This window comes from Platichthys flesus, chromosome 10 (genome assembly GCF_949316205.1).
Source record: "Platichthys flesus chromosome 10, fPlaFle2.1, whole genome shotgun sequence".
NCBI lineage: Eukaryota > Metazoa > Chordata > Actinopteri > Pleuronectiformes > Pleuronectidae > Platichthys > Platichthys flesus.
The window spans coordinates 4,956,894-4,970,617 of NC_084954.1; the positions used below are offsets into that span (position 1 = coordinate 4,956,894).

Sequence of the window (13,724 nt, forward strand, 5' to 3'; positions counted from 1 at the left end):
GCAGATATAGTCACATGATAAAAAGACTGTTCGCAGGTGTTTGACAGACGGAGCGAGTGTCTCATGATGTCCTGAAGGTGAATTCAGATAAATTCCCACCGGAGTAAAATGCTTACCCCAATATTTGGGGGTAAGCTAGGTTGATGGCATATATGTATCCTAGAAGGAGGGCACAAGCTTAGCACCTCCACATCCTCAACGATGATGCCAATGTCTTCAGGTGGCTCCTGGCATCCTTGCTCCTCTTTGCGAATAACAAATACTGCCATAGTGAGCTGCTCCAGGGCCTTCTCAGCACTTTCAGCTCTTGAGTCCTACAGATGGGTACATGACACAAAAACCAAACATCATTGGCAGCACTTTGCACTGTTATACAGTTACTATGCATTAGGTAGGACAACAATGCACCATGTGTAGGATATTTATGTATGTCCCCTGGACTGACATGCATATTTGTGTTAAAACTTACAAGATAGTCCTTGATCAGGTCATCTGCATCTTCTCCCAGGAATATTATGAGGGCTCTCTCTCCGAAGATGAATATCCTCAGTCTAGAAAAAAAAAAGCCTCAGTACAATGTGGTATTTCTACTTCTGCTAATCGATCTGTATTTACAGTATTTAATATATAGCAGGTGTAATTCTGCAGGAAACCAAGATGGTGTTTTGGTTCTGTCTCTGCTCCTCAGACATGTAGCCACACTTTTTACAGTAGGCTGCTTAAAACTGTTCAGGTCACAGAATAACGTCTGTTCTTGAATCGGTCACAGCTGGAGGAAAAACTTTCTCTGGCTTCCTCCCCTTAACAAAAACACATTCAGGAAACACCAGGTTTATCCAACAGCAACACAATTAATATTTCAGTCAGAGAAGAAAATGAGCACTGTGCCCACTACACCCTGTGTCGCTGGAGAAACGTCTTCTCTCATTCAGCATCTCCATAAATTAAACACTTACAGTGAGTGCTGGTGCTGCTCGCTATGCCCAGTCCATGTGTTTTACTGGGGCTGAGGTTGCAGGGGTGGAAGCTGCTCTGTTTCTCTTACTCAGCGAGGTCAGGGTGCTAATGGCATTTTCCTGCCAAATATGTGCTGTAAATCCAACTTTTCTGTACAGCACGTCTGAAGCTCTCGTCGTCTCCGGAGCTGCTCTCACACAGAATATGAAATGTTCAGTGTGACGTTCGCTTCTCATCAGGAGAGAGAGTAACTCAAGTTCCTGTTCCACGGTGCGGCGGGGCCCCGAGACCACATGCTTTATAACAGCTTTAATCAAATTGAATTGAGAGTAACGTATTACAGTGTTGTGGTATGGATGGGAATTCGGCTACCCTCCCATTAAAACCTTAGAGTAACTGACTGTGTGTTAACATAACACAGGTTTAATTTGAAAATGATATTTACCTTGAATAGTGTGTGTGTGTGGACAGAGGGACGTGTGTTTAGATTCTATAAAGACACCTGAAACTTGAGTTTGAGTCAAAGCATCAAAAAACACAGAGAAGCTGCAGTGGAGGAAGTTTTCAGTTCCGGGATCAGAACATTTGGTCTGTCACTCGTGAAGGCGACGAGACACAATCCCATAAATAAACAAATATCACATGACTGCATTATTATGAGACATGTATTTACACATATGCAACATCTTTCTGTTGTAGTCCACACTTATATAGTGTTAGACAGATTTTCTTCGGTAAAAGTCATATTTTAGAGGCTGATTTTGTGTAAAATCTTCATCTGTAACATAGAAACTATAAATGTGGTGGTGTGTAACTCAGTGAATTAATGTAGTGGAAACTAAAAATACCTCAAAACTGTATTGAAGTGCAGTACGTGACTAAAGACGCTGTGGTAAAGCTTCAAATCAGAGCAGCTACAGTCAGTTATTGACAAATTTATTAATCAACGCTTAAATTGCAATTAAAATGTATTTTGTTATTAATTGTAAATAAAGTCACGATCTGATTCTGCTTTTAATTAGAATGAATAGAGTTCTATATTTCCATTCACTGCAGTTCACTGTCATCAACTGAAAGCTGCTTTTATATGTCAGGTTGGTGATGTTAATACGTGAAAGTGTGATTTAGAATAAAAGCTGTAGAACTGTAAAGGTCAAACACTTTCTCAACACAACACGACCTGTTACCTGTTAAGAAATTAGCATTCTGAAATGTTTGCTCTCTCTAAGACCTCGTGAGTTACCTCACTTCGAAATGCCTCAGTGCCTGAGCTGTTTCAGAGACAGTCGAACTGCAGCTTCCTGTTACGTAAGCCGGGGTCAGAGTCAGGAGAGGGGGAGTGGTCCATTTATATAAGAGGCCTCGTACTTTAGGTCTCATATTTTATGTCCCCAAAGCTGTTTAAACCATTTTAACGTTCAGAGTTTCATAAGTCTGGTATCAAATATCATGTGTCTGTCAGCAGGTTATTCAAAATAATCACTGGATTATTAAAACAATGAATTAATCAAACTTATAATTCTAGAGTTCAAATCACCTGTAAGATTTGAAATCTCAAAAAATCTGTTAGACAATAAGCAGCTGAAGTTTTTTTGTTTTTTTTCTAACCCTAACCCTTTTAAACTATACTGAGGTCCTGGTGTGCAGCAATGAAATAAATAATACAAGGAAATAAAAACAAGAAATCAATAGAATCTCAAACTAAACAATGATATAGATATTCAATTTTTATCACAAGTCTCAATATATATTCAGTATATTCAACGTATAACGTTTAACTTGAACTACTTTATATATTGTTTAACTGTTTTATCTGTAGCCATAACATGAATATAAATGTAGAGAAGTAAAATGTAAGATATTTGTAAACTGTGTGTGAAGTTACATAAATTCGATATATTCAAGTACAGTACTTGAGTAAATATTTAGACTGAAGTAATCTATAGTTTATTGAAGTTAAACAAACTATTTGACCCAGTGTGACAGTGAAACTTTATTTATTTACAGATAAGAACTTTTCACATGTATGAAAGTGTGTGTGCACATCGTGAATGTTGTTCCTCATGTTTTTAATATCTCTCGTGTCTGTGAGGTAACATGAGGCTGTACTGTGCAGCTGATTGATTCCAGACTTTAGCTTTAGCATTTAGCTTCAGCCTCTCACATCGCTGCTGAGCTCCGTCAAGCGTGCAGCTGCCGACCGGAGCCACTGACGTCTGCGGGACCAGAGACGGCAGGGAGCGGCCAACCAGCGCACTACAGCACCGGTGAGGCCGGGTGTTCTCCGGGGGCTCGGACACACAGGGTGGTAGTTTCTGGTGCAGTGTGGTGAAATGAGGCTACTGCTAACGAGCCCGTCGCGGCGGGGTCACATGTTTTGTTGGGCAGGAAGCGGAGCAGCAGGGAGATGGAGGAGGAGAAGAAGCAGAGGAGTCTCCTCCGGGAGGCGTCGCATCAGATCATCGCCGGAGGATCCGCAGGTGAGTCGCGACAGTCGCTTTGTCAACTCGGGACAAAAGTGTTCGTGGTTGTTACGCAATAGTTTCACATCGGTTCTGCAGCCGCACGTTCGCTTCCCCCCCCTCATACACACACACGTAACGTGAGGAGGACGTCCCCGCGAGACGCTTCCCGGAAGACACGGAACACGATGTTTCTGGTCGTTATCGCGCACGCGCAGATCAGCACGCGTGTGTGTACAAAGTGTAGTTCTGTCCCACTCCCTCGTGATCCGCCCACCTGGAACAGGAAACAACTGAAGAAAGAAAAGTGAAAGAAAGAAAGAAGCTTTGGAAACGAAAAGAGAGGAAACCTTTCTTCTTTTCTGGCTTCTATCTATTTATCTATCTATCTATTTATCCCTATTTTTATCTATATGTCTTATTATCTATCTATCTATCTATCTATCTATCTATCTTTCTATCTATCTTTCTATCTATCTATCCATCTGTCTTTCTCTCTATCCATAATGTATCTATCTATCTATATATCTCCATCATTTATCTATCTCTCTCTCTCTCTCTCTCTCTCTCTCTCTCTCTCATACTCAAACATTTTAAAAGCACACCATTAACTTTTTTACTTGATAAAGTAAGTGAGCACTTGATTTTAAATCAAAAAATGTTTTTCTCTCGTTACTGACAACTTTCTAAAACTGTGTATCACAATGCATTGACAATATGTAGTGGAGTAGTAACTACAGATATCTGGTGGAAGAGTCAAGGTGAAAGTTACCTGAAAACAAATGAAAGTAAAGTAAAGATATGAGTAAGTAAATGTACTTTGTTACATCCCACAATTGCTTTCTGTCTGCCTGTCTGTCTATCTGTTATATTCTAATTACCTCTGAACACCAGACTGGGCAGGGCCTCCTTTTGCTGGCAGTACAGCCCCAGGTCTTCTTGGCAGGGGTTCCATGAGATTTTGGAAACATTCCTCTGAACTTCTGCTCCATGTTGACATGGACACAATCTAAACAGATTTGTTGGCTTTGGTTCATGCTGCAAATGTGTTGCTCTGCCACATTCTAAAAGTGTTCTTGGGGTTTCTGGTGACACAGGAGACCAATGAAGTACAATGAACTCACTATCATGTTCATGAAACTAGTTTAGGACAACTCTCGCTTTGTGACATTATGCTTTATCGTGCTGGTAGAAGTTAAAATAGTAAAGAGACACACATGTTCAGCAACAATGTTTGGCAATCAAACATTGCCATACACTGCTGCTAGCCTCAGGGTACCCTCAGGTTTGACCGCTATCGTTGATTTACAAGGCCAAATACTGTGATCATGCTAAGGTGCACAACTGAAGTTACGTCTCAAACACCTGCTAACATGTCCTGGTAATTTAGAATCTGCAGAAGACCTTCAAACATGATATTCAAGGGATAATCTTCATATTGTTCTATACTCATTGTTCTATACTGACCCAAAAGAGAACTTTTATTTCTTAATCCTTTACTAAGAAGCTCTTAAGCACCAATGGAAATGTTCACATCGTTATTGTTGTAATACAGCTGTCGGCCGCTGGTGGCAGCACTGAGCGTACAGCAGCTGAGCAGCGCTGAGGTCAGTGCATAAAGAAGAAGAAGTGGCTAACGCTAGCTTCAAACGGTGATGTAGGCCAAAGTGAAACTCCTCCATGTTTATCTTAATTTGGTTTTAATTCACTTTAAACCAACTTCACTGGTCATGTTAGCTGATGTCTGGTGAGTTTGTACAAAACACTGAAATGTCCAAAGTTGTTTTCAGGTTCATGAGAAAACACAACTTCACCTGTTGGTTTTACTGATTTATAGATAATTCAATTTGGTGAACTGCTAACAAACCTTCTGGTGCATCAGTTAGAGAAACAAACCATTTAGAGAAACATATGTATTTAGTATTAGTAGATAAACAACAAGCTAGCTACATGTTACCAGAACCTCTCTGATAGTGTAGGAGTTTTATACAACCTGGACCCAGTTTACATTTGGTTTGGATGTTTAGGATTCTGACAAACATTGTGTTGTTTAAACCTGTCAGAAGTTTTATGTTCACAAGGTTTTCAGAAAACACATTGAGGAATAAGACCCTCATTTACAATGGTGCCAAGGGTACACTGAACAGTTAATACATTGAGAAAATAAATAAATAAATAAGAGTGAAATAAATATGCATAAATACATGCAGCAACAGAAGGGAAAAGGTCACAAACAATCAACCGTGACGATTCAATAAAATACTATAAAATACTATGGTTAAGCCTAACCCAACTAACAGTTACAATCACTGCAGGAGAAGCCAGCTCCTCCTGCAGTTAGTTGTCAGCAGTTGCTTGGTGAAACAGTTAAAGGAGGAAGTTTGAGTTTAAACACATTGACAGTACACATGTATTTAGATCTAGTCTAAAAACACTTTATGTGGTGTTAGCAGATTCACCAGCTTCGTGCTGACAGAGTAACGGCTCCTTTTCCGACATTTTAAGCTGAGACAGAAGACATAGACAGCAGCTGGGGGTTAAACTATCTTTATAATTTGCTCTTACACTGTAATAATGTCTTATTTATATCATGTAGACATATGGAAATCATGTTAGTAGAGGCAGGAGCGATTAGGAGCACATTAGGGACACTCTTTGTGAAATACAACTGATTTGTTGAAGTGTCCAGTGTTTCCCTCATGACTTTTTTTTCTTTCCCCAATGGGTTTTAATACGTCTCGTAAACTCTTGAGTGACTCAAACAAACACAGTAAAGCTCAAGTACTGTTTGTGACCTTCTGATTAGTGTTGGTGTTTAAAATGAACCTGTAAAGTGAGAGCAGGTCAGCGGGGGTGTGAGGAGGGAAGGACTGGCTGCAGGGTAACAGAGCACGGAGCAAGGACACTGGGTCTGTGTTGTGTGTCTGCACTGATCCGGAAGCAGTGGCTGCAGTTATTTGGAAAATGATCGTAGCGGAAGCTGGACATTAGTACACTCAGTTGTCAGTTTATTAGGAACACTTGGCTTAAACTAGTGCAGAGTTTAATACAACAGGCCTGCATTAAATCCCACTTTTAGAATGTGTATAAAGTTGAACAGAGTGAGGTGGAGGCATTGTTTCATTGTGATTAGACAAATGCACATAAGATCCTTCCCAATTCAGTTTGTGGCAAATGCTGTGTTCACTTCCCTCCATCTGGTGCTGATAGTGGAGCCCAGAACATTCAGTCTCTCTCACCTGCCACATGTGTCTTGGTTTTCTGTTATCTGAAGCTTCCTTACTTGCAGAAGCTTTTTTCTTTATGAGTTGCAGCCTGCTGTTCAGAGTTTAAAGCGTGGTCACTGATAAGAGGTTGGCAGAGGTCTTTCATTCCAATGATTGCAACAGTCCAAAACTGAAACTATCATCTAACAAAAATCCATGACACAGCTCTAGAAGAAGTTTGTGTGATACTAACCATCCCCTCAGTGCTTTCTCATGTTGGTGACCTCAAGGGCATCAACTGCTCCAATTCCCTAATGCTGTGTCAAAAGTTTATTTTAGCAGCTTGTATAGTATCCAATATGTTTTTCTGCCAATTGTTTGCCCTTTAGTTCAAAAGTCCAAATACCGGCACTTACCTCATTTACCCTCCAATGCTTTGCTCAGCAGCTGGCTTATTTAAGGAGAAGTTAACAGTGGCTGTTGTGCAGCTGAACAGACCAATTATAGATAATATGAGATCTATAAAAGGGCTGGTGATCAGACTTTGGATTTCACCTGTGGTTCAACAAAACCTTTAATTGTTTTGCTTTAACAGTAAACCCTACTGTGATGGACATTTTTTGAGTTTTTATTGATATATCTGTTGATTGTACTTCTGATTAATTGTTTGAGATAAAGGTTTTAATTATAAAACAAAACGTCAAAAAAACCTTCTACTGTCATATAAAATTCGGAAAAATCAGCAAATCCTAAAAAAGAAAAGCAGGAACTAGCTAATTCTGGGAAATGTTAAATTTAACTGTTGCATCATGTTCTTATGCCAGTTGAGGTGTCATGTGTACTCTGGGTTTACTGGTTGTTCCTGTTTGTTGACACGGCACAGGCCCTCTGGGTCTGACAACCTGCTGTCCTGAGTCCCCGTCTAGAGGTTCTCATCTGTCGTCACCAGGGGGCGATCAGGGGACACAGGTTTTATAGCAGAATGAACCCAGTGTTTCTCTTCACCTCTAACGTCCCTCCTGAGCTTTCTTTCTTCTTCTCATGCACTTTTCTCGAGGACGGAGAGAGACAGGTTTTGAATTTATGTGTGCCCCGGTCATGCACATGAATTAAAGCTGCGTTTGCTGCTCTGTAAAGGCCTCTGAGCTCCGTTTGACATTCAGAGGTGCGAGTTGGCAGCTTTCTGAGAGGTCAGTGCTGTAACTGAGCTCCAATTCCCTGTAAAGTGTTTTTTATTTTATCTCTCTGCGATAAACCTGTGAAGTGTGCCGAGTGCCTTTATGTTGATTTAGTGATATTAGACGACACGTTTCCTAAGAGCTGAAATGCAAAGTCAGTCTGTCGACTTGGACATTCGTTATTTTAATTCTGACAGAAGTTTCGAGGCAGCAGGTTAGATCAGGGGTGTAGAATGTGATGAGAGAAAAAATTGCTAATGCTGTTTTTGTCATGTATTTGATAGTTTTACCTGTATGGGTCTTATGAATATATTAAAATGATATGAACGTTTGGAAGCTGAGATTTATAACTTCTAGACTTGTTTCACCTGCATTGAGAGGTCACTGTTACACACTGTTTAATTTTAGAAGCTGCAATAATGAATTGCTTCCTCAATCATTAAATATTCTATTTTGATTATTGATTAATTAAGTAATTACGTCAGAGCAAATTTGTAAAACCATGCTAAAAAATATGAAGATTAATTTTCTGTCGTATTTCACTGTAAACTAAATATTTTGTTCCAACAAAACAAGGATGTTTAAGACCTAATGTTCTGGCTCCATGAAGTTGTGATGGGTAATTTTTAGTAAGTAAATGATTAATAAAGCAGATTAATGGTTAATCTGCAGATATTTTCAATTAGCTAATTTAAATAATCATACTTGCAGCCCTCTAGTTTAGGGAACATATTTATATCTGATAGATAATATACAATATGTTGGTTCTGTGTCTGTATTTTGTCAATATTTTCTGGTATTTTGACTTCAAATTAGTTTTGTTTCCGCAGAGTTGTGAACATCAATATTCTGTTTATTCAATTTTTCTGCACAGATTTGTGTAGCATGAGAAATCATCTTTATTTTAACCACCGTTCACATTTTGTCCACAAGAGGGGAGTAGCTGCACACCATATTCCCTCTCGTGGTAAAGGGCCGTTCCAACGTTTTAGTGGTTATATTTCAGCACTGACTTTTGTAAACATGGAGACAATAGTGATGCATTGGTGCTGTGCAGAGAAGGCTGTGTACTGTAACACAAGCTGTGTTCTCTCATTGGGGAAACGGGAAGTAGGAGTAAAATAGGCATTAAAATAATAATGTCATCATGATCGAGTACACAGTGAAGCAAATTTAGAAACAGCAAAAGGAAATCTATCAAGTTGCAGGTCCGCCGCTGTAATGTTTTCTCTAAGTCTTTTGTTATTTTCTTGGTAGATGCATTTGAAAGAAAACAACCTCCATGAGTAAATCGATCCGTCTACAGCAAATGGACTGTAACGACATGAGACAGACGGCCCACGTATGATTACTGCAGCTCTGCCTCCAGACTGTCAGAGCCCCGCTCACGTGTAATGGGTTTTAAACAGCGAGGCCGAAATCAGTCGGGGAAAGAACAAATAAAGCCACTTAGTCTAAATGAAGGAGAGGAAGAAGAGAATCAAATAAATAAAGTCACACAAAGTGTGTGTGTGTGTGTGTGTGTGTGTGTGTGTGTGTGTGTGTGTGTGTATGTGTATGTGTGTGTGTGTGTGTGTGTGTGTGTGTGTGTGTGTGTGTGTGTGTGTGTGTGTGTGTGTGTGTGTGTGTGTGTGTGTGTGTGTGTGTGTGTGTGTGTGTGTGTGTGTGTGTGTGTGTGTCCTTCCTTCTGCGATTCCAGAGTGGCTGCACCAATCACAGCCGAATTAGGCCTAATATTTATTTCCAGAAACAATTGTACACGTTTGAGCGGGGCTTTGATTGAACTCCCGGCGGACATGTTGTAGACAGATGTTTAGATGACCTCATGTTTGAAGTAATGTTGATTCTGGATGGAGTTGCTTCTTGGCCTGTTCCTCTAAATCAGCTCTGCCTCTTCTTTTTTTTTAAGTCTCAGTGTAGGAGGGCGTGCAGAGGCTCACGTCCCTCATCTTTAATATGTTCTTTGGCTCGCATTAAATAGCGCCCATTTAGGTTTTCTGTTCCATCCTTGACAGACATACGTCCGTGCACACAGGGGTCTTGGATGGCTTGGTTAAAATGAGCCATGATAGTGCTGACGGACGGCTACTTAACAGGACACATCTGTCTTTTTTTTGTTCTCAGAGCTTCTCCTTACACGTGTGCGTCTCTGAACGAGGACAGGATTGACCACTTTTGACAAACGTGTAAAGGCTAGAGAGTTATATAAGAAGTAAGAAGTAACACATCCATAATTATCGATTATCAGTGTCATGAAGGAGTGATCTCACACAATAATCGGAGTCAATTTTATGAATAAATTCTATGCTGCAGGGTGTATAATTAAAGTAACCCCTCATTAAGATGGAAAAGTACAACACAGCATGCATTCCTTAAATAAACAGAAAAGATTTATCCTCTCCTTCAACCGGCCTAATTTATGTGAATGATCGCAGTGTCGTAAGAAATTAGTTGAATGCGAACAGGCATTAAGTCTAATAGAAGTTTAATTAATGCGTTACAAATGTCTGGCAATCCCGGAATAGATAAAATGGTGATGATAAAATAATGAATGCTTTTGCACAATTTCTGTGGCCAATATATTTTAAAGCAGGTCTGAATTCTTTCTCTCACATAGCCAAAAATTAAATTATATTTTATTGCAGTAGGACTGTTGGCTTGGAGTCACTGTAATATACAATTATGCTGTTTTTGAATGTTGTAAAAATATCCAAGCGAAAAAACCCATTGGCTAAATATCTCCTGCGGGCAAATGATGCCACGAGTTGTTGTTCTAATGTTCAGCAGAGAGACATTATAACAACCACAGAGGAATCTTTGTTACAGGAGCAGACATGAAGAACCTCTTTTCTTTACCTGCTTTAAAAGACTCCGGGGGCTGGTGATGCTGTGTGGTCGACTTCCTGCTCTTCAGTCAGCGTTTGACGATGAAGACACTCACTCATCCAAAGTCAAACAAGCAGTGACTCTAATGGCCGCCTCTTAAATCACCTTCAAAATCCACATTGCTCTGAGATCTACATGAAAAATCTGAATCTAGTTTTGTTTATTAAAAAATACTGAACCACTTCAGAAAACTTCACTGCCCTCCTATTCAGATGTATCCATTAAATTCAGATTTCAATTTATTTAATTCCTGAAGACAAGTTTGAGTTCCAGTGGTGTGAACAGGTTCGGCCTCTCACAGACTCGTGACACATTTCAGACGTTCATCTTTGAGTTGAATCACACATCAGCTTCACTGACTCACTGACAGTCTGGACCGATCCGTCTATGGTCTGGACACAGCTGAAAACGGTCCCAGTTTACTGAGGGTCCCGTGAAGTGGCGTGATGCATGAGCCACAGCCGCGCTCCCGACGTTATCTTAATGACATGATTTATGAAAGCGGTTCACTGGCAGAGGTTTGGGAGACTGGAGCAGGCCAAGCGTTTGTTGGGGAGGGAGACTGAAGCGAGTCCAGCTGAGACGTAGAGCCCAATTACCAGGTTGTGCTCGCTGGGGCTCGCGTGGACGTGCACGGCCCAGTTTGAGCAGTCGGCCAAGAGAGGCTGCACTGCAGGGACCTCTGATTCAGCTGTTTTCAGACAGTTTATTGTAATAGTTAAATATTCGGTTTTCCACACAGCAAAACGGTAGCTTTAAAAATATAGCTTATGTCACATGGCTTTACATAAAAACTGCGCTAATTGGGGGAAATTCTAACTGGGAAATCTGGGATTTATTTGGAGGACTGATGATGAGGTTACAAACTTTGAATTATGAATAAAACAGGACATTTTCACCATGAGCAGTGATAAAATGTGCATTAGCATCTTTAGCTGGTATATCATTCATTTACAACTGTCTTAATCAGGAGCTCACGTTTTTTACACAGCAGCCTCTTGTTGCTCTCATTTTCACGCAGGGGAACTTATTATAGTATAATAATTATTATGTTCTATAATAATACTTATTACAGTGTTATGTTAAGGGTGGATTCAGGGTGTTAATTATCATTGCTTGACATGGGAGGCTTTCCCTGGATCATTGCCTCCTATTCAGAGGTACCAGTTATTAAAACCAGGACATTGCGCTGCAGCTGATTCTCGACTGTGCTGTATTTCATTGCATCGTTGCATGATTTCATAAAGCAAACAAAGTTCTTCTACACCTTTCCTCAGAGCATTCCCGCAGAACAGGTCATTATTATGTGTGCGAGGGGCTAAATTCAGCACAGAACACATGCTTTACACGGGAATGAGCAGTGCACGTTGGGATCACTCGGGTATAAAGTAAAAAGTGGAGGCATACATAATAACTACAGCACATGGCAACAATAATAAAACTGGGACGGAGATCAGCTAAACAAGCTCTGCTTAATTGACCATTTAGACTTAAGTAGTCAAGGGGCAGAGGAAGAGTGACCCAGTAAGAAAAGGAAAGTTTACAGTTGTGAGAATTGTGTGTATTTGTTTATGCATCTGGTTTACGTATTCATGCGAGGGGAAATAGCTGTGCGGGCTGAGTTATGCCACAAATGGTCAAGTGCGTGTTTGTTTGTTTGCTTTGGATTTAATTGAGTGTGTTTGTGCAAGACTCATATTTAAACATGCATGTATGTGTGTTCTAATTGGTTTGGATTGCGATTTTTCAGATTTTTGCATGTTTCTTTGTGCGGCTCTGTCTAAAAACTACTAATTAAGTCAAAGTAGGAACAACTCTTCCTATGGGGAGCTGCTGTTTGTTATTCCTGTTGACTTCCTGTCTGTGTGTGTTGGGGTTTGATTGGACGTAGCTGCATTCAGTGTTGTAGAAATAATAGTGAATTTGACTTGCTAAAAACACTCAAAATTAACGCTTTCAAAATTCCCTGCGTCTGTTCCACGTGCACTCTGTTTATCCTCTACCACCTTGTTCCTCATGAACACTGACGTGTGTTGAGAGGCCTCGAATTGGGCATTTAACATCCTGCCCTGCAGCTCGTAGCCGCTGTCGGTATCGGGTCAGACACTCGGGGCTGTTGAACTGTGGTGCAGGGGAAACCGCTGCTCGGGCTCCTAATGCAGGTTTTTCAGGCTCACCGCTTTTTGATCTCTTGTTTAATAGCTTTTGTTTTTGTTTGAGGAAATCTTCGCAGAGGAAGTCGGGGCCAAAGCAAACCTCATGTTATTTCAACTGAACTCGATACACGATTCACGAGTCCAGATACAGTAATTACAAACCCCTCCGCGCTTCTGCTGTAAGCGCTGCAATATAAATAAACATAATAAGTACTGTCAAAAAAACAAAAAACAAAACCGGACAAACTAAAAGCCCTGAATTACATGGCTGTGTCCGTGTATATGGACTTGTGTGTGTATGGATGTGTGCATTGTCTGCGTCTGCCCTGTGATTCTCTGGATGAGCTGGAAATTTACAACACAGGTTTTTACAGTGAGCTCCAGCCAGCAACTGTAATTCTCTCTCCCCTGTTTTAGCTCTGCAGTTGGGAAGACGGGCCTAACCCGCTTTGGGTTAACTTTATCAAGATGAACAGCATTTGGGCCAGTGCAGTAATCATAATGCAATTTGTTGTGCGCATGGGCCAATTTGTGTAGTTTCGGAGGGGATATGTATTCCTGTGCCTGGTGGCCATCCTCGAGCGTGTCCCGGGGTAAGGCTTTAATTAGGGACGCTTGAATTTATAGACACTTTGTATTATTTCTGATCTTGAGCGGTCGGTGGATGACATTCTGAAGAGAGGGACGCGGGCGGAGGACGGAGGGAAAACTTTGATAATGAGAAACAAAACTGAAGGAAAGGTCACGTCAGCAATTTGTTTACCATTTCACTATCAGTTTGAAATCAAAGTCCTGCAGAGAAATGTGACTTTGAGGAATTGCACCAGTTCTCTGTGTCAAGCTTGTTTTAAATAGAGCAACAAAGAGCAGTGTGTTGTA

General features: G+C 40.6%; 1 protein-coding gene across 2 annotated transcripts in view; it reads left to right on the forward strand.

Moving 5' to 3' along the window:
- The first annotated feature begins 3,025 nt into the window (after positions 1-3,025).
- The window catches only part of slc25a21 (solute carrier family 25 member 21), an 82,884-nt gene continuing 72,185 nt past the window's right edge, over positions 3,026-13,724 (forward strand). The window contains exons 1-2 of one of the 2 annotated variants that reach the window (XM_062397373.1): positions 3,026-3,224; positions 3,346-3,437. In XM_062397373.1, coding sequence (XP_062253357.1) covers positions 3,365-3,437 — 73 coding nt within the window. In that variant the 5' untranslated portion in view covers positions 3,026-3,224; positions 3,346-3,364. Of the gene's footprint in view, positions 3,225-3,345; positions 3,438-5,101; positions 5,167-13,724 lie in introns of those variants that run through there. The other variant, XM_062397374.1, reaches the window with a different exon arrangement.